The 27700-nt window shown below is 46.7% G+C and overlaps 1 protein-coding gene across 4 annotated transcripts in view; it reads right to left on the reverse strand.

Annotated features, from left to right (window-relative positions):
- Positions 1-27700, reverse strand: part of CRPPA (CDP-L-ribitol pyrophosphorylase A) — a 158804-nt gene that overhangs the window by 54545 nt on the left and 76559 nt on the right. For 3 of the 4 annotated variants that reach the window (XM_072154394.1, XM_072154392.1, XM_072154395.1), the window contains one exon: positions 12494-12619. The exons of the other annotated variant lie outside the window; for it this stretch is intronic. In XM_072154394.1, the coding sequence (XP_072010495.1) occupies positions 12494-12619 (126 nt within the window). The remainder of the gene's footprint in view (positions 1-12493; positions 12620-27700) is intronic. 4 annotated transcript variants of the gene reach the window in all.

Raw genomic sequence — 27700 nt, forward strand, 5'->3', positions numbered from 1 at the left:
TAGATACACAGCTCAGCAGACAGTATCACACAGGATAGGATAAGATACACAGCTCAGCAGTCAGTATCACACATGATAGGATTAGATACACAGCTCAGCAGTCAGTATTACACAGAACAGGATAAGATACACAGCTCAGCAGACAGTATCACACAGGATAGGATTAGATACACAGCTCAGCAGTCAGTATTACACAGGACAGGATAAGATACACAGCTCAGCAGACAGTATCACACAGGATAGGATTAGATACACAGCTCAGCAGTCAGTATTACACAGGATAGGATTAGATACACAGCTCAGTAGACAGTATAACACAGGATAGGATTAGATACACAGCTCAGCAGTATCACACAGGATAGGTCGTCCCCCATGCTGTACACTCTCTGAGCCCCTATATAACTAATGGTCTGACGTATCTGCAGTATAGGGTTATATATATATATATATATATAGGACCCTGGGGCCTGGAGTTGGGGGTATGACCTATCCCGTGACCTGCAGTATTATAGGGACACGATCACTGATGATTTGCCTGGTTAGTGATTGGGACGGGTGCCAGGCGGGTGTCGCGCTGCCGCTGTGATGTGGTTGGTAGTTTGGCTTTGTCTCCGGCCGCTGACTGACTATGATAAATGATGGGGCGTCCGTCATCACCGCACACAAGCCGCAGGCTACACGGGAAATGTTATGTAACACAAGTCACCGCACCCCAAAAACCACCGGAGAGAAACTCCTACAACCTCCCATTACTATAATATATCTACTGACAGTATAATACACATCCCCTGTATAATACCGCATCATCCTGACAGTATAATACACATCCCCTGTATAATACCGCATCCTCCTGACAGTATAATACACATCCGCTGTATAATACCGCATCCTCCTGACAGTATAATACACATCCCCTGTATAAAACCGCATCCTCCTGACAGTATAATACACATCCCCTGTATAATACCGCATCCTCCTGACAGTATAATACACATCCCCTGTATAAAACCGCATCCTCCTGACAGTATAATACACATCCCCTGTATAATACCGCATCCTCCTGACAGTATAATACACATCCCCTGTATAATACCGCATCCTCCTGACAGTATAATACACATCCCCTGTATAATACCGCATCATCCTGACAGTATAATACACATCCCCTGTATAATACCGCATCATCCTGACAGTATAATACACATCCCCTGTATAATACCGCATCCTCCTGACAGTATAATACACATCCCCTGTATAATACCGCATCCTCCTGACAGTATAATACACATCCGCTGTATAATACCGCATCATCCTGACAGTATAATACACATCCCCTGTATAATACCGCATCCTCCTGACAGTATAATACACATCCCCTGTATAATACCGCATCCTCCTGACAGTATAATACACATCCGCTGTATAATACCGCATCATCCTGACAGTATAATACACATCCCCTGTATAATACCGCATCCTCCTTACAGTATAATACCGCATCCCCTATATAATACCGCATCATCCTGACAGTATAATACACATCCCCTGTATAATACAGCATCATCCTGACAGTATAATACACATCCCCTGTATAATACCGCATCCTCCTGACAGTATAATACACATCCGCTGTATAATACCGCATCATCCTGACAGTATAATACACATCCCCTGTATAATACCGCATCACCCTGACAGTATAATACACATCCCCTGTATAATACCGCATCATCCTGACAGTATAATACACATCCCCTGTATAATACCGCATCATCCTGACAGTATAATACACATCCGCTGTATAATACCACATCATCCTGACAGTATAATACACATCCCCTGTATAATACCACATCATCCTGACAGTATAATACACATCCCCTGTATAATACCGCATCATCCTGACAGTATAATACACATCCCCTGTATAATACCGCATCATCCTGACAGTATAATACACATCCTCTGTATAATACCGCATCATCCTGACAGTATAATACACATCCCCTGTATAATACCGCATAATCCTGACAGTATAATACACATCCTCTGTATAATACCGCATCATCCTGACAGTATAATACACATCCTCTGTATAATACCGCATCATCCTGACAGTATAATACACATCCCCTGTATAATACAGCATCATCCTGACAGTATAATACACATCCCCTGTATAATACCGCATCCTCCTGACAGTATAATACACATCCCCTGTATAATACCGCATCATCCTGACAGTATAATACACATCCCCTGTATAATACCACATCATCCTGACAGTATAATACACATCCCCTGTATAATACCGCATCATCCTGACAGTATAATACACATCCGCTGTATAATACCGCATCCTCCTGACAGTATAATACACATCCCCTGTATAATACCGCATCCTCCTGACAGTATAATACACATCCCCTGTATAATACCGCATCATCCTGACAGTATAATACACATCCCCTGTATAATACCACATCATCCTGACAGTATAATACACATCCCCTGTATAATACCGCATCATCCTGACAGTATAATACACATCCGCTGTATAATAACGCATCATCCTGACAGTATAATACACATCCCCTGTATAATACCGCATCCCCCTGACAGTATAATACACATCCCCTGTATAATACAGCATCATCCTGACAGTATAATACACATCCCCTGTATAATACAGCATCATCCTGACAGTATAATACACATCCCCTGTATAATACCGCATCCTCCTGACAGTATAATACACATCCCCTGTATAATACCACATCCTCCTGACAGTATAATACACATCCCCTGTATAATACCGCATCCTCCTGACAGTATAATACACATCCCCTGTATAATACAGCATCATCCTGACAGTATAATACACATCCGCTGTATAATACCGCATCCTCCTGACAGTATAATACACATCCCCTGTATAATACCGCATCCTCCTGACAGTATAATACACATCCGCTGTATAATACCGCATCCTCCTGACAGTATAATACACATCCCCTGTATAATACCGCATCCTCCTGACAGTATAATACACATCCCCTGTATAATACCGCATCCTCCTGACAGTATAATACACATCCGCTGTATAATACCGCATCCTCCTGACAGTATAATACACATCCCCTGTATAATACCGCATCATCCTGACAGTATAATACACATCCCCTGTATAATACCGCATCCTCCTGACAGTATAATACACATCCCCTGTATAATACCGCATCCTCCTGACAGTATAATACACATCCGCTGTATAATACCGCATCCTCCTGACAGTATAATACACATCCCCTGTATAATACCGCATCCTCCTGACAGTATAATACACATCCCCTGTATAATACCGCATCCTCCTGACAGTATAATACACATCCGCTGTATAATACCGCATCACCCTGACAGTATAATACACATCCCCTGTATAATACCGCATCCTCCTCACAGTATAATACACATCCGCTGTATAATACCGCATCATCCTGACAGTATAATACACATCCCCTGTATAATACCGCATCCTCCTGACAGTATAATACACATCCCCTGTATAATACCGCATCATCCTGACAGTATAATACACATCCGCTGTATAATACCGCATCCTCCTGACAGTATAATACACATCCCCTGTATAATACCGCATCCTCCTGACAGTATAATACACATCCCCTGTATAATACCGCATCCTCCTGACAGTATAATACACATCCGCTGAATAATACCGCATCCTCCTGACAGTATAATACACATCCCCTGTATAATACTGCATCCTCCTGACAGTATAATACACATCCCCTGTATAATACCGCATCCTCCTCACAGTATAATACACATCCGCTGTATAATACCGCATCCTCCTGACAGTATAATACACATCCCCAGTATAATACCACATCCTCCTGACAGTATAATACACATCCCCTGTATAATACCGCATCCTCCTGACAGTATAATACACATCCCCTGTATAATACCGCATCACCCTGACAGTATAATACACATCCCCTGTATAATACCGCATCATCCTGACAGTATAATACACATCTGCTGTATAATACCGCATCCTCCTGACAGTATAATACACATCCCCTGTATAATACCACATCCTCCTGACAGTATAATACACATCCCCTGTATAATACCGCATCCTCCTGACAGTATAATACACATCCCCTGTATAATACCGCATCATCCTGACAGTATAATACACATCCCCTGTATAATACCGCATCCTCCTGACAGTATAATACACATCCCCTGTATAATACCGCATCCTCCTGACAGTATAATACACATCCCCTGTATAATACCGCATCCTCCTGACAGTATAATACACATCCCCTGTATAATACCGCATCCTCCTGACAGTATAATACACATCCCCTGTATAATACCGCATCATCCTGACAGTATAATACACATCCGCTGTATAATACCGCATCATCCTGACAGTATAATACACATCCCCTGTATAATACCGCATCATCCTGACAGTATAATACACATCCCCTGTATAATACCGCATCCTCCTGACAGTATAATACACATCCCCTGTATAATACCGCATCCTCCTGACAGTATAATACACATCCCCTGTATAATACCGCATCCTCCTGACAGTATAATACACATCCGCTGTATAATACCGCATCATCCTGACAGTATAATACACATCCCCTGTATAATACCGCATCATCCTGACAGTATAATACACATCCCCTGTATAATACCGCATCCTCCTGACAGTATAATACACATCCCCTGTATAATACCGCATCCTCCTGACAGTATAATACACATCCCCTGTATAATACCGCATCATCCTAACAGTATAATACACATCCCCTGTATAATACCGCATCATCCTGACAGTATAATACACATCCCCTGTATAATACCGCATCCTCCTGACAGTATAATACACATCCCCTGTATAATACCGCATCCTCCTGACAGTATAATACACATCCCCTGTATAATACCGCATCCTCCTGACAGTATAATACACATCCCCTGTATAATACCGCATCATCCTGACAGTATAATACACATCCCCTGTATAATACCGCATCCTCCTGACAGTATAATACACATCCCCTGTATAATACCGCATCCTCCTGACAGTATAATACACATCCCCTGTATAATACCGCATCCTCCTGACAGTATAATACACATCCGCTGTATAATACCGCATCATCCTGACAGTATAATACACATCCCCTGTATAATACCGCATCACCCTGACAGTATAATACACATCCCCTGTATAATACCGCATCATCCTGACAGTATAATACACATCCCCTGTATAATACCGCATCCTCCTGACAGTATAATACACATCCCCTGTATAATACCGCATCATCCTGACAGTATAATACACATCCGCTGTATAATACTTCATCATCCTGACAGTATAATACACATCCCCTGTATAATACCGCATCCTCCTGACAGTATAATACACATCCCCTGTATAATACCGCATCATCCTGACAGTATAATACACATCCCCTGTATAATACCGCATCATCCTGACAGTATAATACACATCCCCTGTATAATACCGCATCCTCCTGACAGTATAATACACATCCCCTGTATAATACCGCATCCTCCTGACAGTATAATACACATCCCCTGTATAATACCGCATCCTCCTGACAGTATAATACACATCCCCTGTATAATACCGCATAATCCTGACAGTATAATACACATCCTCTGTATAATACCGCATCATCCTGACAGTATAATACACATCCCCTGTATAATACCGCATCCTCCTGACAGTATAATACACATCCCCTGTATAATACCGCATCATCCTGACAGTATAATACACATCCCCTGTATAATACCGCATCATCCTGACAGTATAATACACATCCCCTGTATAATACCGCATCCTCCTGACAGTATAATACACATCCCCTGTATAATACCGCATCATCCTGACAGTATAATACACATCCCCTGTATAATACCGCATCATCCTGACAGTATAATACACATCCCCTGTATAATACCGCATCCTCCTGACAGTATAATACACATCCCCTGTATAATACCGCATAATCCTGACAGTATAATACACATCCTCTGTATAATACCGCATCATCCTGACAGTATAATACACATCCTCTGTATAATACCGCATCATCCTGACAGTATAATACACATCCCCTGTATAATACCGCATCCTCCTGACAGTATAATACACATCCCCTGTATAATACCGCATCCTCCTCACAGTATAATACACATCCGCTGTATAATACCGCATCATCCTGACAGTATAATACACATCCCCTGTATAATACCGCATCCTCCTGACAGTATAATACACATCCCCTGTATAATACCGCATCCTCCTGACAGTATAATACACATCCCCTGTATAATACCGCAACATCCTGACAGTATAATACACATCCCCTGTATAATAACGCATCATCCTGACAGTATAATACACATCCCCTGTATAATACCGCAACATCCTGACAGTATAATACACATCCGCTGTATAATACCGCATCCTCCTGACAGTATAATACACATCCCCTGTATAATACCGCATCATCCTGACAGTATAATACACATCCCCTGTATAATACCGCATCATCCTGACAGTATAATACACATCCCCTGTATAATACCGCATCATCCTGACAGTATAATACACATCCCCTGTATAATACCGCATCATCCTGACAGTATAATACACATCCCCTGTATAATACCGCATCATCCTGACAGTATAATACACATCCCCTGTATAATACCGCATCCTCCTGACAGTATAATACACATCCCCTGTATAATACCGCATCCTCCTGACAGTATAATACACATCCCCTGTATAATACCGCATCATCCTGACAGTATAATACACATCTACTGTATAATACCGCATCATCCTGACAGTATAATACACATCCCCTGTATAATACCGCATCATCCTGACAGTATAATACACATCCGCTGTATAATACCGCATCCTCCTGACAGTATAATACACATCCCCTGTATAATACAGCATCATCCTGACAGTATAATACACATCCCCTGTATAATACCGCATCCTCCTGACAGTATAATACACATCCCCTGTATAATACCGCATCCTCCTGACAGTATAATACACATCCCCTGTATAATACCGCATCCTCCTGACAGTATAATACACATCCCCTGTATAATACCGCATCATCCTGACAGTATAATACACATCCCCTGTATAATACCGCATCCTCCTGACAGTATAATACACATCCCCTGTATAATACCGCATCATCCTGACAGTATAATACACATCCGCTGTATAATACCGCATCCTCCTGACAGTATAATACACATCCGCTGTATAATACCGCATCCTCCTGACAGTATAATACACATCCCCTGTATAATACCGCATCCTCCTGACAGTATAATACACATCCCCTGTATAATACCGCATCCTCCTGACAGTATAATACACATCCGCTGTATAATACCGCATCCTCCTGACAGTATAATACACATCCGCTGTATAATACCGCATCACCCTGACAGTATAATACACATCCCCTGTATAATACCGCATCCTCCTCACAGTATAATACACATCCGCTGTATAATACCGCATCATCCTGACAGTATAATACACATCCCCTGTATAATACCGCATCCTCCTGACAGTATAATACACATCCCCTGTATAATACCGCATCATCCTGACAGTATAATACACATCCCCTGTATAATACCGCATCCTCCTGACAGTATAATACACATCCCCTGTATAATACCGCATCCTCCTGACAGTATAATACACATCCCCTGTATAATACCGCATCCTCCTGACAGTATAATACACATCCCCTGTATAATACCACATCCTCCTGACAGTATAATACACATCCCCTGTATAATACCGCATCCTCCTGACAGTATAATACACATCCCCTGTATAATACCGCATCACCCTGACAGTATAATACACATCCCCTGTATAATACCGCATCATCCTGACAGTATAATACACATCCCCTGTATAATACCGCATCATCCTGACAGTATAATACACATCCCCTGTATAATACCGCATCATCCTGACAGTATAATACACATCCCCTGTATAATACCGCATCATCCTGACTGTATAATACACATCCCCTGTATAATACAGCATCCCCCTGACAGTATAATACACATCCCCTGTATAATACCGCATCATCCTGACAGTATAATACACATCCCCTGTATAATACCGCATCCTCCTGACAGTATAATACACATCCCCTGTATAATACCGCATCCTCCTGACAGTATAGTAAACATCCCCTGTATAATACCGCATCACCCTGACAGTATAATACACATCCGCTGTATAATACCGCATCCTCCTGACAGTATAATACACATCCCCTGTATAATACCGCATCCTCCTGACAGTATAATACACATCCCCTGTATAATACCGCATCCTCCTGACAGTATAATACACATCCGCTGTATAATACCGCATCATCCTGACAGTATAATACACATCCCCTGTATAATACCGCATCCTCCTGACAGTATAATACACATCCCCTGTATAATACCGCATCATCCTGACAGTATAATACACATCCTCTGTATAATACCGCATCATCCTGACAGTATAATACATATCCGCTGTATAATACCACATCCTCCTGACAGTATAATACACATCCGCTGTATAATACCGCATCCTCCTGACAGTATAATACACATCCCCTGTATAGTACCGCATCCTCCTGACAGTATAATACACATCCCCTGTATAATACCGCATCATCCTGACAGTATAATACACATCCCCTGTATAATACCGCATCATCCTGACAGTATATTACACATCCCCTGTATAATACCGCATCACCCTGACAGTATAATACACATCCCCTGTATAATACCGCATCCTCCTGACAGTATAATACACATCCCCTGTATAATACCGCATCCTCCTGACAGTATAATACACATCCCCTGTATAATACCGCATCCTCCTGACAGTATAATACACATCCTCTGTATAATACCGCATCATCCTGACAGTATAATACACATCCCCTGTATAATACCGCATCATCCTGACAGTATAATACACATCCCCTGTATAATACCGCATCACCCTGACAGTATAATACACATCCCCTGTATAATACCGCATCACCCTGACAGTATAATACACATCCCCTGTATAATACCGCATCATCCTGACAGTATAATACACATCCCCTGTATAATACCGCATCATCCTGACAGTATAATACACATCCCCTGTATAATACCGCATCATCCTGACAGTATAATACACATCCCCTGTATAATACCGCATCATCCTGACAGTATAATACACATCCGCTGTATAATACCGCATCATCCTGACAGTATAATACACATCCCCTGTATAATACCGCATCATCCTGACAGTATAATACACATCCCCTGTATAATACCGCATCATCCTGACAGTATAATACACATCCCCTGTATAATACCGCATCATCCTGACAGTATAATACACATCCCCTGTATAATACCGCATCCTCCTGACAGTATAATACACATCCCCTGTATAATACCGCATCCTCCTGACAGTATAATACACATCCCCTGTATAATACCGCATCCTCCTGACAGTATAATACACATCCCCTGTATAATACAGCATCATCCTGACAGTATAATACACATCCCCTGTATAATACCGCATCCTCCTGACAGTATAATACACATCCCCTGTATAATACCGCATCCTCCTGACAGTATAATACACATCCCCTGTATAATACCGCATCATCCTGACAGTATAATACACATCCGCTGTATAATACCGCATCCTCCTGACAGTATAATACACATCCCCTGTATAATACCGCATCCTCCTGACAGTATAATACACATCCGCTGTATAATACCACATCATCCTGACAGTATAATACACATCCTCTGTATAATACCGCATCATCCTGACAGTATAATACACATCCCCTGTATAATACCGCATCCTCCTGACAGTATAATACACATCCCCTGTATAATACCGCATCCTCCTGACAGTATAATACACATCCCCTGTATAATACCGCATCCTCCTGACAGTATAATACACATCCCCTGTATAATACCGCATCATCCTGACAGTATAATACACATCCCCTGTATAATACCGCATCCTCCTGACAGTATAATACACATCCCCTGTATAATACCGCATCCTCCTGACAGTATAATACACATTCGCTGTATAATACCGCATCCTCCTGACAGTATAATACACATCCCCTGTATAATACCGCATCCTCCTGACAGTATAATACACATCCCCTGTATAATACCGCATCCTCCTGACAGTATAATACACATCCGCTGTATAATACCGCATCCTCCTGACAGTATAATACACATCCGCTGTATAATACCGCATCACCCTGACAGTATAATACACATCCCCTGTATAATACCGCATCCTCCTCACAGTATAATACACATCCGCTGTATAATACCGCATCATCCTGACAGTATAATACACATCCCCTGTATAATACCGCATCCTCCTGACAGTATAATACACATCCCCTGTATAATACCGCATCATCCTGACAGTATAATACACATCCCCTGTATAATACCGCATCCTCCTGACAGTATAATACACATCCCCAGTATAATACCACATCCTCCTGACAGTATAATACACATCCCCTGTATAATACCGCATCCTCCTGACAGTATAATACACATCCCCTGTATAATACCACATCCTCCTGACAGTATAATACACATCCCCTGTATAATACCGCATCCTCCTGACAGTATAATACACATCCCCTGTATAATACCGCATCACCCTGACAGTATAATACACATCCCCTGTATAATACCGCATCCTCCTGACAGTATAGTAAACATCCCCTGTATAATACCGCATCACCCTGACAGTATAATACACATCCGCTGTATAATACCGCATCACCCTGACAGTATAATACACATCCCCTGTATAATACCGCATCACCCTGACAGTATAATACACATCCCCTGTATAATACACATCCCCTGTATAATACCGCATCATCCTGACAGTATAATACACATCCGCTGTATAATACCGCATCATCCTGACAGTATAATACACATCCCCTGTATAATACCGCATCCTCCTGACAGTATAATACACATCCCCTGTATAATACCGCATCATCCTGACAGTATAATACACATCCTCTGTATAATACCGCATCATCCTGACAGTATAATACACATCCCCTGTATAATACCGCATCATCCTGACAGTATAATACACATCCCCTGTATAATACCGCATCCTCCTGACAGTATAATACACATCCCCTGTATAATACCGCATCATCCTGACAGTATAATACACATCCCCTGTATAATACCGCATCATCCTGACAGTATAATACACATCCGCTGTATAATACCGCATCCTCCTGACAGTATAATACACATCCCCTGTATAGTACCGCATCCTCCTGACAGTATAATACACATCCCCTGTATAATACCGCATCCTCCTGACAGTATAATACACATCCCCTGTATAATACCGCATCATCCTGACAGTATAATACACATCCGCTGTATAATACCACATCCTCCTGACAGTATAATACACATCCGCTGTATAATACCGCATCCTCCTGACAGTATAATACACATCCCCTGTATAGTACCGCATCCTCCTGACAGTATAATACACATCCCCTGTATAATACCGCATCATCCTGACAGTATAATACACATCCCCTGTATAATACCGCATCATCCTGACAGTATAATACACATCCCCTGTATAATACCGCATCACCCTGACAGTATAATACACATCCCCTGTATAATACCGCATCATCCTGACAGTATAATACACATCTGCTGTATAATACCGCATCCTCCTGACAGTATAATACACATCCGCTGTATAATACCGCATCATCCTGACAGTATAATACACATCCCCTGTATAATACCGCATCATCCTGACAGTATAATACACATCCCCTGTATAATACCGCATCATCCTGACAGTATAATACACATCCCCTGTATAATACCGCATCATCCTGACAGTATAATACACATCCCCTGTATAATACCGCATCCTCCTGACAGTATAATACACATCCCCTGTATAATACCGCATCATCATGACAGTATAATACACATCCCCTGTATAATACCGCATCCTCCTGACAGTATAATACACATCCGCTGTATAATACCGCATCATCCTGACAGTATAATACACATCCGCTGTATAATACCGCATCATCCTGACAGTATAATACACATCCCCTGTATAATACCGCATCCTCCTGACAGTATAATACACATCCCCTGTATAATACCGCATCATCCTGACAGTATAATACACATCCCCTGTATAATACCGCATCCTCCTATAAGCTGACATGGTACTTGATGAACTCACCTGGGAGAAGTTTATCATCAGTCCGTACAGAAATACATCAGACTTTTGTGCTTCCTTCGCAAGGTCACGGATTTTGCGCTGTTTCTGAATGTCGCTGCCGCACTGATCAGGAAAAGCCAAGTGCACCTGATGCAAAACATAGAACTGATCAGTAACATATAAGGATGAGAAGTCAGAATACCGCAACGTGGAACGTAGAAGAAACCTGCCATCAGGTGTGACCATAGAGACTGACGCCAGTTCTGTACAGTCCATGGGGAGATGTGTAATCAGACCTCACACTGCTGTGCTCTGTGCTCCCTGCAGCCAGTGTTATGTATTGTCCCTGGAGAGATGTGTAATCAGACCTCACACTGCTGTGCTCTGTGCTCTTTGCAGCCAGTGTTATGTATTGTCCCTGGAGAGATGTGTAATCAGACCTCACACTGCTGTGCTCTGTGCTCTCTGCAGCCAGTGTTATATATTGTCCCTGGAGAGATGTGTAATCAGACCTCACACTGCTGTGCTCTGTGCTCTCTGCAGCCAGTGTTATGTATTATCCCTGAAGAGATGTGTAATCAGACCTCACACTGCTGTGCTCTGTGCTCCCTGCAGCCAGTGTTATGTATTGTCCCTGGAGAGATGTGTAATCAGACCTCACACTGCTGTGCTCTGTGCTCCCTGCAGCCAGTGTTATGTATTGTCCCTGGAGAGATGTGTAATCAGACCTCACACTGCTGTGCTCTGTGCTCTCTGCAGCCAGCATTATGTATTGTCCCTGGAGAGATGTGTAATCAGACCTCACACTGCTGTGCTCTGTGCTCTCTGCAGTCAGTGTTATGTATTGTCCCTGAAGAGATGTGTAATCAGACCTCACACTGCTGTGCTCTGTGCTCTCTGCAGCCAGTGTTATGTATTGTCCCTGGAGAGATGTGTAATCAGACATCACACTGCTGTGCTCTCTGCAGCCAGTGTTCTGTATTGTCCCTGGAGAGATGTGTAATCAGTCCTCCCACTGCTGTGCTCTGTGCTCTCTGCAGCCAGTGTTATGTATTGTTCCTGGAGAGATGTGTAATCAGACCTCACACTGCTGTGCTCTGTGCTCTCTGCAGCCAGTGTTATGTATTGTCCCTGGAGAGATGTGTAATCAGACCTCACACTGCTGTGCTCTGTGTTTCCTGCAGCCAGTGTTATGTATTGTCCCTGGAGAGATGTGTAACAGACCTCACACTGCTGTGCTCTGTGCTCTCTGCAGCCAGTGTTCTGTATGTCCCTGGAAAGATGTGTAATCAGACCTCACAATGCTGTGCTCTGTGTTTCCTGCAGCCAGTGTTATGTATTGTCCCTGGAGAGATGTGTAATCAGACCTCACACTGCTGTGCTCTGTGTTTCCTGCAGCCAGTGTTATGTATTGTCCCTGGAGAGATGTATAATCAGACCTCACACTGCAGTGCTCTGTGCTCTCTGCAGCCAGTGTTATGTATTGTCCCTGGAGAGATGTGTAATCAGACCTCACACTGCTGTTCTCTGTGCTCTCTGCAGCCAGTTTTATGTATTGTCCCTGGAGATATGTGCAATCAGACCTCACACTGCTGTGCTCTCTGCAGCCAGTGTTATGTATTGTCCCTGAAGAGATGTGTAATCAGACCTCACACTGCTGTTCTCTGTGCTCTCTGCAGCCAGTTTTATGTATTGTCCCTGGAGATATGTGCAATCAGACCTCACACTGCTGTGCTCTCTGCAGCCAGTGTTATGTATTGTCCCTGGAGAGATGCGTAATCAGACCTCACATTGCTGTGCTCTGTGCTCTCTGCAGCCAGTGTTATGTATTGTCCCTGGAGAGATGTGTAATCAGACCTCACACTGCTGTGCTCTGTGCTCTCTGCAGCCAGTGTTATGTATTGTCCCTGGAGAGATGTGTAATCAGACCTCACACTGCTGTGCTCTGTGCTCTCTGCAGCCAGTGTTATGTATTGTCCCTGGAGAGATGTGTAATCAGACCTCACACTGCTGTGCTCTGTGCTCTCTGCAGCCAGTGTTATGTATTGTCCCTGGAGAGATGTGTAATCAGACCTCACACTGCTGTGCTCTGTGCTCTCTGCAGCCAGTGTTATGTATTGTCCCTGGAGAGATGTGTAATCAGACCTCACACTGCTGTGCTCTGTGCTCTCTGCAGCCAGTGTTATGTATTGTCCCTGGAGAGATGTGTAATCAGACCTAACACTACTGTGCTCTGTGCTCTCTGCAGCCAGTGTTATGTATTGTCTCTGGAGAAATGAGTAATCAGACCTCACACTGCTGTGCTCTGTGCTCTCTGCAGCCAGTGTTATGTATTGTCCCTGGAGAGATGTGTAATCAGACCTCACACTGCTGTGCTCTGTGCTCTCTGCAGCCAGTGTTATGTATTGTCCCTGGAGAGATGTGTAATCAGACCTCACACTGCTGTGCTCTGTGCTCTCTGCAGCCAGTGTTATGTATTGTCCCTGGAGAGATGTGTAATCAGACCTCACACTGCTGTGCTCTGTGCTCTTTGCGGTCAGTGTCCTGTAATGCCCATGGGGAGATGAGTAATCAGACCTCACACTGTTGTGCTCTGTGCTCTCTACAACCAGTGGTATGTATTGTCCTTGGAGAGATGTATAATCAGATGTTAGTAGCAGCAGGACTGTGAAATATGGATTTATATTCCAGAATTGTAGCTTTTCCGAGTGCAATGGGAAATGTCTGGTACCTGGTGAGATGTGTTTTCATACCTTTGTATGTGTTGTTAGTAGCAGCAGGACTGTGAAATATTGATTTATACAATGAGGGGCATGTCCTTACACTGCTGTGCCCTGTGCACTGAGCTACAGCACAGACCCTCCCCTGTCTTCTGAATAATAACCAGGATTCACTTTGTATACTGCGGCAGTCACTCAGAGCAGAGGGGAGTGACTAAGGCAGCTCAATGCAATGTTCATTGACAGCAAACAGACAATGCTGTTAAAAAAAAGTTTTAGAACTTTGACATTTATTATTGTAACTTGTATAAGGACCTTGCTTTACACTGCGGCTCCTCTCCCCCAGGGATACTGAGAGCTCAGTGACTCAGCTATAAGCTATAACAGTGGGGGTCTGCCTGCACTACAGAAGACCCCAGTGCAGTGCGGATGCGGTCAGGGTGTTGTGGCTCCATCCATGCGATGAAAGAACGTTGCAGGATTTTGGAAACACAAGCCTCGCGTCGTTCTATCCATCACATAACAACTCCCGGCACCAGGTCTGCACTTGTGTGTATGATGGGTAATAATCCTGACACTGACTAATGACACAATGTCATCTCTAGAGCTGCGCTCACAAAAGGGGAATTGTTACCTGCTCCACAGATAACCCCACAGACACCAGAGGTGAAGGCTAAAGATCCCCAATCTCTAAGATGTATGTCAGTGGCTGTGATATTGTGTCCTGACTGACAGGTACAGACCTCCACTATACTGTGTACTTATCTCTATACATCAGTAGTGAGACATGTTATAAAGCTGCATACCAATAGTCACCACAAGGGGGAGCTAATTGAGGACATGTTCATAACAACAGTGCAACTGTGAGCTCCCTCCAACCTGACCCTACTCAGGATCAGTACAGGATAAGTAATGTCATGTATGTACACAGTGACTGCACCAGCAGCAGAATAGTGAGTGCAGCTCTGGAGTATAATACAGGATGTAACTCGGGATCAGTACAGGATAAGTAATGTCATGTATGTACACAGTGACTGCACCAGCAGCAGATAGTGAGTGCAGCTCTGGAGTATAATACAGGATGTAACTCAGGATCAGTACAGGATAAGTAATGTCATGTATGTACACAGTGACTGCAGAAGCAGCAGAATAGTGAGTGCAGCTCTGGGGTATAATACAGAATGTAACTCAGGATCAGTACAGGATAAGTAATGTCATGTATGTACACAGTGACTGCACCAGCAGCAGAATAGTGAGTGCAGCTCTGGAGTATAATACAGGATGTAACTCAGGATCAGTACAGGATAAGCAATGTCATGTATGTACACAGTGACTGCACCAGCAGCAGAATAGTGAGTGCAGCTCTGGGGTATAATACAGGATTTAACTCAGGATCAGTACAGGATAAGTAATGTCATGTATGTACACAGTGACTGCACCAGCAGCAGATAGTGAGTGCAGCTCTGGGGTGTAATACAGGATGTAACTCAGGATCAGTACAGGATAAGTAATATCATGCATGTACACAGTGACTGCACCAGCAGCAGAATAGTGAGTGCAGCTCTGGGGTATAATACAGGATGTAACTCAGGGTCAGTACAGGATAAGTAATGTCATGTATGTACACAGTGACTGCACCAGCAGCAGAATAGTGAGTGCAGCTCTGGGGTATAATACAGGATGTAACTCAGGATCAGTACAGGATAAGTAATGTCATGTATGTACACAGTGACTGCACCAGCAGCAGAATAGTGAGTGCAGCTCTGGGGTATAATACAGGATGTAACTCAGGATCAGTACAGGATAAGTAATGTCATGTATGTACACAGTGACTGCACCAGCAGCAGAATAGCTCGTGCTGGATCATTCTGCTGTGAACTGCTGACGGGTGTGGTTGTGTTCTGCTGAGCTCCTGCACCACCTGGAGCAAACCCAATCCACCCAGGCCTGCTCTCTCCTCCCCAGGGAGGGAGTGGGTTCTGTGGGATGAATCCTGCAGGAAAGTCCCAGGCTCCTGTCTCCCGGACCAGGCCGGCGGGAGGCAGGAGAATCCAGTTACCGGCCAAAACTGATGGCGTGAGAAGATCCGCCCGGAGCCAAGGACGCAGCGATGTGACCTCGGCTGCCACCCCCAAGACCCAGGGAAGCCGCAAGGTCTCCGGAACACAGAATATTAAGGCAAGTAACATCAGCCTGAGTGCTCCTCCTGGAAAGCTGAGTGACTGTGCGGGAAAGCTGGGTGGTTCAGCTGGAAAGCTGGGTGCTCACGGAGGTGTGCAAAAAGCATGGGGTGAACTTAAGGCCCGGGAGTCTGCTTCCATCTATGGCTCCCGGATTGCTGAGCACCTCCGTGAGTACGAGGAAGCTGGAAAAGCGCTGAGGAGGCTCCAGGAGGAGATACGGGAGACCTTGGCCCTAGCGGGGGGGGCCACTAAGAAGAAAAAGTCTGATCTTCTTACTACCATAGACAGACTAAAAGCCGAGGTCACCGCTCTGGAAGAGAAGCGTCATCTAATCCGTGAGCACAGCGGTCCGTTTCGTGAGAAATTAGAAAACGACGCCCGGTTTGATGATATGCGCCAGGATAAGCTGAGAAAGCTGAAGGGGCTTCAGGTCCAGGCGGATGATGGCGATGATGAGGAGGATGAGGAAGACCTGCCGTGTCCGTCTGGTGGCCTGCGCAAACACCAGCAGGCCTCGCACGACAGGCTGCCTGCAGAGCAAGCGCCATTACCATCAGGCTGCGGCTCTGCCAACCTGGAGGAGGAAAGTGATGACAGCGGCCAGGGGGGGGCGCTAATGGCTCAGATCCGACAGCTCGAGTCCCCAGTTCACCTCCAAAACTTCTCCTTCGGCGATGATATGCCAGATGACGACCTAAAGAGAAAGAAGACGAGAGCCAAGAAGACCAAGGCGTCTCAGGAGGTGAATCTGGTGTTTCGTCCCCTCCCTGTTCCCTCCGGGCGGGCAGCAGTGCCAGCCTGTCGTGTAGGCCCCGTTGCCCAGCCCAGCACGAATCCTGCAGTGGACTCGGTGCCAGGGTGCGGGGAGAGTGCAAAGCCACGTTCCATCATGGCGCAGAGCACCAGCCTTGTTTGCAGTAGCAAGGATCGTGCAGGGAAGGCATCGGCCGAAAGGCCGGACAGTGAGGGCGATCCAGCAGGTCCTGGTACTGTGCGCTGCCCCCTAGTGGGAGCGGGGGGTGGCCCAGTGCCAGGGGCAGTGGCGGTGGCTCCTGTGGCCCCTAGCGCTGTTGCTTGCTCCGGTGAGCAGCGGCAGTGTGATGGGGCTGCTGGGGCTTGTAGTGCGGCGCCTCCCAAACATCCCGTGCAGCCTGCAGAGAAAGGCGCAGAAAAAGTATTATTCTGTATTGGTGCATCAAACTCTGCAGATATGAAAGGGGGAAAAAGACTGTCTGGAGTCTGTAAGGACAAGAGGCCTCTACCACCAATCGAGCAGCGATGCTCAAACATCATAAAAACTGCTGGACAACAAGGGGTTAATGCCAATGAGGCAGAGGGCACAAGTAAGATCGGGGTTGGAGCTGCCTCTTCTCAGGCTGTATCAGCTATGGAGGTGGCTCTACCCCCAGTGCCCAGTGACGCCGAGGCAACCCCAGGTCCTCCTGGCCCAGCTGGCGTGAGTGATGCAAGGAAGCGAGGCAGTAATGCACATAGTGTGGTGAATGTGGGGGTGGTGAATGGTGCTGAGGGGGGTGATCCTGGTAGGAGTGCTGGACCATCTGCACCCCCAGTGGTGGCCGCTCCCATAAGGAGCTATGCGAGTGTCACCGCTGGGGCAAGTGGGGTTAACTCCTTGTCTCCTGACTCTGGGAATAGCGTTTTGCAAAGGCGTCTTCTGGAGGCTCTCAGGAGAGGGGAAAAGTCAATCAATGTAGAGGGGAGAGAGGTTGATCTGTCCTTCTGGACAGACAGGCATGGCCTGGCAGCCTTCCAAGAGAAAAGGGGGGGAGAGACTGTATGGTCTTTACCCACAACTGGGCCCGGAGCTGCCCGTAGGAATGTGGTTCGTCTTCGCTGGAGGGGCAGTGACGCATGCCCACCCAGGTCAAGGGTGGTGGAGCTCCTCCTGAAGATGAACTTCAGGGCTAGTGACATCTTTGCCCTGATACCAGGGGCGTTGCTAGCTACACAAAAGATCCGGGGCACGGGCCCCAATGTATACCTACCAAATTCTCAGTACTGTCCACCTATGTGCTCTAGGCACTTGTTCACAACAGTAGTACTAATAATATAAAATACCTACTTGTTTTATTAGTGACAGCAGCTGAAGTATTCTTGGATTGTAGATGTTCTCTGCTTTCTCCATCAGGCCCACCTTAATTTTCTCATTATACCCTCTACCATGGCCCCTTAACATTGTCATCCTGATTCTACCCCTAATACAGCTACCCCAAACACTGCGATACGGCTACACGAGAACTACACAAATAATACTCTAAAATGCTCCCTATTCTACCTTGTACTGTAAAATGCCCTTTTGTGAGCTGACAAAAATGCCAACAACACCAATATTGCCCTTTTTTCTGCCCCCAACACTGGAATATTCTCATATATATGTGACATTTCTACGGGACCAGAGGAAGGCCATACACCTGACTTGAAAAAGAGGTAAAACAGGTAAACATGTTGCAGATTTCATGCAGATTTTCCACATTAATTTTTTACCTGTTTTGTTTCACCTGATGTGATATAATTTCAAGCGAGAATCTGCATCACATTCCGCAGCATGGTGTGGACTTGACGCAGATTTGTTCCGTAGATTTCAATTTAAAAAACGCTTGCACAAAAAAAGTAACACAATCATTATTTATTTTCCACACTGAGGAACAATTTCTTTGCGGAATTCTTACGCATCATCTACATGACTTTTTCCAAATCCCATTAACTTTACTGATACTGTATTACGCTGCATATTTTCTACGCAAAAATCTGCATGTAAAATCTGCAACCTGTGCAAATAGCTTTAAAGGGGTATTCCCACAAAGACTTAAACATACAAAATAGCACATTCTCTGTTATTAACAAAAATACAGCAAGTCCAACCTGTCTATCAGTCCTGGAGTACACAATTTCAGTTGCCCCTGGTTTCTGACCCTCTATCTTCTGACTTTCGGGTTGGCAGCCATCATGTCTGATGCTGTGGAGCTGAGCTGTTCTCTGCAGCGGCCTGTACCCCCTGTATTCTAGAGTATACAACTATACCCCATTTCCAGGACACAGCAGAGATGTGATGTGATGCAGACGGCCACATGAATTAAGGGATTGTGCCGATAACCTATAACCACATTATTATTTAGTAACCGTTTCATGTCCTGTTAACATGAAACGGTTTCTAAATATTTTTGTTATGAATTATTGACACAATCCATTAATTGATCCGGCCCACTGCATCACATCGCATCTTCGCTGTGTCCTGGCCATGCGGTATATTCACAACCTTACAGTGTTTATGACATATCCTGCTCATATCTCCTAATCACCCATCACCTGACCCCTGCTGACATCCCCTGACCCCTGCTGACATCCCCTGACCCCTGCTCACACCTCCTGCTCACATCCCCTGACCCCTGCTCACACCTCCTGCTCACATCCCCTGACCCCTGCTCACACCTCCTGCTCACATCCCCTGACCCATGCTCACACCTCCTGCTCACATCCCCTGACCCATGCTCACATCCCCTGACCCATGCTCACATCCCCTGACCCATGCTCACATCCCCTGACCCATGCTCACACCTCCTGCTCACATCCCCTGACCCATACTCACACCTCCTGCTCACATCCCCTGACCCATGCTCACACCTCCTGCTCACATCCCCTGACCCATGCTCACATCCCCTGACCCATGCTCACACCTCCTGCTCACATCCCCTGACCCATGCTCACACCTCCTGCTCACATCCCCTGACCCATGCTCACACCTCCTGCTCACATCCCCTGACCCATGCTCACACCTCCTGCTCACATCCCCTGACCCATGCTCACACCTCCTGCTCACATCCCCTGACCCATGCTCACACCTCCTGCTCACATCCCCTGACCCATGCTCACATCCCCTGACCCATGCTCACACCTCCTGCTCACATCCCCTGACCCATGCTCACACCTCCTGCTCACATCCCCTGACCCATGCTCACACCTCCTGCTCACATCCCCTGACCCATGCTCACACCTCCTGCTCACATCCCCTGACCCATGCTCACACCTCCTGCTCACATCCCCTGACCCATGCTCACATCCCCTGACCCATGCTCACACCTCCTGCTCACATCCCCTGACCCATGCTCACACCTCCTGCTCACATCCCCTGACCCATGCTCACACCTCCTGCTCACATCCCCTGACCCCTGCTCACACCTCCTGCTCACATCCCCTGACCCATGCTCACATCCCTTGACCCCTGTTCACACCTCCTGACCCATGCTCACATCCCTTGACCCCTGTTCACACCTGTGATCCCTGCTGATACCTCTTTTGATTCACCTGTCTAGGTGTCACTCATCTGCAGGCTTTCTCCTACTTCCTTCTTCTTAGCTCCGCCCACTACTCGCGGTCCCGGCATCTTCTCCTTGCAGTTTAAAGGCTGCTGTTCCCTCCTGTCAGACTCCGATGTGGGGGAGGGGCTGGCAGCGATTACTCCTGTACTCCTCCCTCCTCACCACCAGCCACAACTGCATGATGTCCTGCCTGCTGAGCTCCTATCCTCTGCAGTGCACAGAGCTGACTTCTCTGTGCTCCTCCACAGTGCTTAACTCTTTCTGCATCCTGAGGATGCAGGAAGAGGTGATATCGGCTGATGCAGCCCAGGGAGATTCGGGGCACAGGAAAAAAGATCCGGGGCACGGGCCCCGGATCTTTTGACCTAGCGACGCCCCTGCCTGATACATCCTTATGGTACTCCGGAGTTCGATGTCAGCTTTGTTCGGCCGGAGGGCTTAGAGCTCTTCTGGTCGAATTATGAGCTGGCAAAGAACGAGCCCGCATGGCGAGACTTTGCTGTGCAAGCAGTGTCTCGCCAAAACACAGTCAAGAAGGTGACCGTTTTGACCCGTAACGAGTCACTTTCTTGTATGGACATCATGACGTGGCTCAGTCGCTATGGTGAGGTTGTACAGGTACCGCAGAAAAACCGCGATGAATTTGGCATTTGGTCTGGAGCCTGGACCTTCATGATGAAGTTGAAGTGTTCAGGCGGCACAGTCGCCCACATTCCTTCTTCAGCCTTTCTTGGGCGGGACAGAATCCTGATTTTCTACCAGGGGCAGCCGAAGGTCTGTCACAGGTGCGGTGACCCCACACACTTTAGCGCCAGCTGCCAAGTGCAGAAGTGCGCTTTGTGTGGTGGGCTAGGTCATCTCGCTGCATCCTGTGAGGACATTAGGTGTAACCTGTGTGGTGAGCTCGGTCACCCTTTCAGCCGTTGTCCTCGCTCCTTTGCCAATGCGGTTGTGACCCCAGTGGAGGAGAGCCATGAGGTTGCTTCTGCTGGGGAGGGTACCAGCAGAGGTGGAGGAGCTGAGGGGCCTGTGAAGAAAAGCAAGAATAAGTCACCTTCTCAGTTGAGGCGGCTTGAAGCCAGACAAAAAGGGAGAGAACTGGGGAAGCCTCAGGTTGCTGGGGTGACCCTTGGTCCTTCCTCAGAGGCTGGTCATGCTACTGAGGCCCTGAGGGATGATGAGTTGGATGAGGAGGTCAGGAGGATGGAGCGCGAGAAAGGTGCCATGTCCTCCACGTCCTCCCATTATGAGAGTATGGATGAGGATAACAGGATTTGGCTAGAAAATAAGCGCAAGCAGAAAAAGAAAAAGCGCGGCGTATCTAAGGTACTTAAGGAAGGGAAAACTTCCTCCCCTCTGGTTGAGCTTTCCAACCGGTTCCTCACCCTCGATGAGATCGCCTCCTCGGGAAGAGAGGCTGAGGGTGGGGTTCTGGAGGTGGCGGCGGAGCAGCCTGCAGGGGTCGCCGAGTCTCTATCCTCTGGGGAAGCCGGGTCCTCAGAGTGGGAGACTGACTCAGAGTCAGGAGACAAGGACGAAGGAGAGGGTGGTCCGGGTGGGTCCTTGGGGGCCAATAACAATATGGACACCACAATTTCATTAAAGAGAAGTTGCCCCAATTCTGATAGTAAAAAAGAAAGGGGATCATCTTCAGAGGAGAGTCGGGGGAAGGGGAATAGTAAGAAAAAAGCCGTCTAACTCAATCACTCATGATGGAGGCACCCACTCCGTTGACGCTGGCGTCCATTAATGTCGCCAGCATTAAGTCTGATGCGGCTAGATTTGCGGCCTTTGATTTTCTTGGCCGTGTTGAAGCCGACATTTTATTTTTGCAGGAGACCAGGCTGCCAGATTTGGCGGCCGTGTTTAAAGCTAAGAGGGAATGGAGACACGGGCCTTCCTATTGGTCTCTTGCGGCCGAGCCGTATAGCGGAGTGGCGGTCCTTTTTACCGCACCGGTAGAATGCCGACGAGTTATTGAGTTAGAAATGGGGAGGTGCCTGATCCTGGATGTCCTCATGAAGGGACAAGAACTTCGCCTAATTAACATCTATGGTCCCCAGTCCAAGTGGGACAGGAAGTGTCTCTTTATGAGGATCAAGCCCTACCTTTTTACAAGTCGGCAGGTGGTCTTTGGAGGGGACTTCAATGCTGTCACCAGGTCCCAGGATAGGGGAGGTTCCAGAGACAAGCTGACTTATGATAGCGTCGCTCTTAATAGCATAGCCAGTGAGGCTCGCCTGGTGGATGTCCACATCCGGCACACCCCAGGCCACGCGGGGTTCACCTATTATAGGGGTAGCTGCAGGTCTAGAATAGACAGGTTTTATTTAAAGGAGGAAGCCATTTCTTCAGCAGTGTCCGTTGTTGAGGTGGAGTTCTCCGACCACTGTCTAATTTTGTTTTCTCTGAATGTTACAGAGACCCCCCGGATGGGAAGAGGCTACTGGAAGCTCAATTCGTCTCTCCTGGAAGAAGCAGAGATAAGACAATCCTTTGAGGACTTTCTTCAGAGCCAGGTACCATTGCTGGGCCTTTGTAGCAGTAAGTCAGAGTGGTGGGAGATGCTCAAGAAAAGGGTGGCGAGATTCTTCCGCCAGCTCTCGAGCCTCAGGAGCCTGGACAGGTACCGCCTGTATCAGGGCCTGAGGAGGAAACTCGAGCATCTCGTCTCGACTGGAGGTAGTCGTGAGGACATCTCCAGAGTGAAATCCTTGCTGAAGAGGTGTCAGTACGATAGACACGCATCTTTGGTTTTTGAGAGGGATTACGGGAAATACCGCTCGCCCGACCCTTACAGAAACTGCAAGATGTCAGTGAATGGTAAAGTTGTCACAGGACTGGTTGACAGTACGGGATCCCTGAAAAGGTCCAGATCAGGGATTCTGGAGGTCGTCAGATCCTTCTACTCGCACCTCTTGGGCAGGAAGGATCTAGATCGGGATGTGATGTCGGCTTTCCTGGCTGAAACTGTCCGTGAGCCAGGAGTAGACCCCTCTCTTGATGTTTTGACAGAGATGATCAGGGAAGAGGAAGTCAGCCGGGCGATTGAAGGGCTCGCCCTCAAGAAATCGCCAGGTCCGGATGGCTTAACATCCGAGTTTTATAAGACCTTTAAGGACGCCTTGGTTCCCCTCTTGACTGAGGTATTCAATGAGTGTCTTTCCTCGGGCGCTCTGCCGAAGTCAATGAGGAGGTCTGCCCTGATCATTCTGTCAAAGGGTAAGGACCGATCTCGTATTGAGAACTGGCGTCCCATAGCGCTTCTCAATACGGACAGAAAGGTTTTGGCAAAGGTGCTGTTTAATCGGCTGGTGCAGTTTGCGCCCCGGCTCCTTTCGGGGACCCAGCACTGCTCTGTTCCAGGCCGCAGTACATTTAGTGCTGTGCTTTGTGTCCGGGAGGCAGTGGAGCAGGGCAGGGCTGGTAACTGGAAGGGGTACTTGCTGTCCTTGGATCAGGCAAAAGCGTTTGATCGGGTTAACCACGAGTACCTCTGGTCTGTCCTTCTGAGGTATGGCCTGCCGGGGGAGTTTGTCAATTGGCTAAAGGTTTTGTACGCAGGGGCAGAGAGTTTCCCGCTTGTGAACGGTTGGATTGGCCGCTCTTTTGAGGTCGGGTCTGGTGTTCGCCAGGGTTGTCCTCTGAGCCCACTCTTATACGTGTTCGCGATTGACCCATTCCTTAGGAGGATTGATCGTGGGCCGTTGGTGGGAGTCGGGATGGACCAGGCGGCACCGGAAGCCACTCTAAGGGTGGTAGCGTATGCCGATGATGTCACCGTTTTTGTGTCCTCGAGAGGGGAGGCGCAATGGGTGATGTCAGAGGTTGACCGCTACTCAGAGGCTTCTGGGTCCAAGATCAACCGGGATAAGTGTGAGAGTCTCTGGCTGGGAGAGGGGGATCCAGGCTTTGATCTCCCGGACACTCTTCCAGGGCCCCAAGACTCTGCCAAAGTTCTCGGCATCGAATTTGGCCAGGGGGATTACCCCATGCAAAACTGGGATGGCAGGCTTAAGATCGCCGCCCAGAAGGTGGACCAGTGGAAGGGTTGGTCTTTGACCCTCAGGGAAAGGGTGAACTTGATTAAAACTTACCTGCTCCCATTGCTGATATATCTGGGCAGTGTGTGCATGTTGCCAGAACCCCTCTGGACTCGGGTCTACAGTCTGTTCTTCCAGCTGTTATGGGGGAATAGGCTGAACCTAATCAAGAGGGAGGTTACTTACCGCACGAGGAGACAAGGAGGGTTGTGTATGGTCAACCCTGTGGTGTTCCTAGTGAATACCTTTCTTAAGATCAATGTAGCAAACCTCTGGAAAGAGAGGGCTCCTCCGTGGGTATACTCCTGTAGGGGATGGTTTCGGCCTTTCTTCCAGGAATGGGAGACAGGAGGGCGAGTGAAGGATCTCCGTACACCACATGGGCATCTTCCGGCTTACGCTACCCCGGTTCTGAAGGTAATTCGCCGGTGGGGTCTGGGAATGTGGGAGATCAGGACCATGTCGAGGAAACTCCTTGACAAGAGGGTTCTGTTGACCCATTTCCAGAAGCCTCTGGCCCTCAGGGATTGCCCAAGTCGGGATCTGGGGGTGGGTTTGAGTTTATTGAATTCCATCAGGATCCCCTTGAAGTTTTGGGACGTGACTTGGCGCTGCTTCCATGGAAAGCTGTGTGTGAGGGACAATCTGAAGTGTAGGAGCTCTGAGGAAAGGGGTTGTCCCCGGGAGGAGTGCGGTGGCCTGCTGGAGAGCATGGACCACTTCCTGCTTCAGTGCCCCTTTAACACAGAGGTGTACAACCGGGTGGGCGCTTCCATCCATTGGCCCGGGTTGGCCGGTCTCTCCTATGCGGAGTGGGCCTATGGAGCATTCAGAGGCCTGGGTGGCCGGGACCGCTGCACGTTATTCCTAGTCAGTCTAGTGGTCAGGTACCACACGTGGAACGCACGGTGTTTAGTATCGACGCAGCGTAAAATCCTCCCGGTGGATGAGGTGGTTAGGAACATTCTGGGTGACCTGGTGAAGGTGCGCTCTCTGGAGTATGAGAGGCTGGGCACGGGGAGGGCCTCTCTCCTTTGGAGGGGGTTCTCCTTTAGTGTCCCTTAGTCTGTCATCTCCGCTCCTGGTGTTGGGCTGAAGCTGACACTGTAGATTTTTGTTTTGTGTCCTGAGGTTATAGTGATGTTGGGCTCGCAGGCGCCGAACCTGGGCTTTATGTGGTTGGTTTGTTATGTTGATATGTTTAATGTGTTTGTATCTTGTGTACAGTGTGTATAGTTATATGTAGTTATAGTTCTTGTGCATATATAGCTTGGTTGGTTTTGGGGTGTTGGTGTTAGGGTGTTAGGTTGGGAGGGGGGTGGACGGGATTTGGACAATATGATCCTGGGCACTGGTCTGGACTATATAACGCGGACTTTGGACGTTAGACCAGTGTCTGGGTGGGAGGGTGATGGGCGTGGGATTTAGTTAGTTTATATTTAATGTTTTTATTTCCTGTTTTTATTTCCTGTTTGTCTTTTTTTTCGCTGTGTATTCTTTAGTTATTTATGGAAAAAAAAAAAAAAAAAAAATTATTATAAAAAATTATATAGAAAAAAAAAAAAAATTAGGTGGTGGGATTGGGTGAAGGTTTTGTTTTATAATGCTGATTGTGTGGTGTGTGTGTGGCTGGGCCAGGAGATTTTCGTAAGTCTCTTTTAGTTTGTATTATTGTTTTGTTATTATTATTATTGTTTTGTTTTGCCAGAAGTTATGGCTTGATTTATGTTTATGATTGTTATGTTTTTCATTTTTATATATAAAATAAAAGATTTACAGGATGTAACTCAGGATCAGTACAGGATAAGTAATGTCATGTATGTACACAGTGGCTGCACCAGCAGCAGAATAGTGAGTGCAGCTCTGGGGTGTAATACAGGATGTAACTCAGGATCAGTACAGGATAAGTAATGTCATGTATGTACACAGTGACACCACCAGCAGC

Source organism: Engystomops pustulosus, chromosome 5 (assembly GCF_040894005.1).
Source record: "Engystomops pustulosus chromosome 5, aEngPut4.maternal, whole genome shotgun sequence".
In the NCBI taxonomy this organism is placed as follows: domain Eukaryota; kingdom Metazoa; phylum Chordata; class Amphibia; order Anura; family Leptodactylidae; genus Engystomops; species Engystomops pustulosus.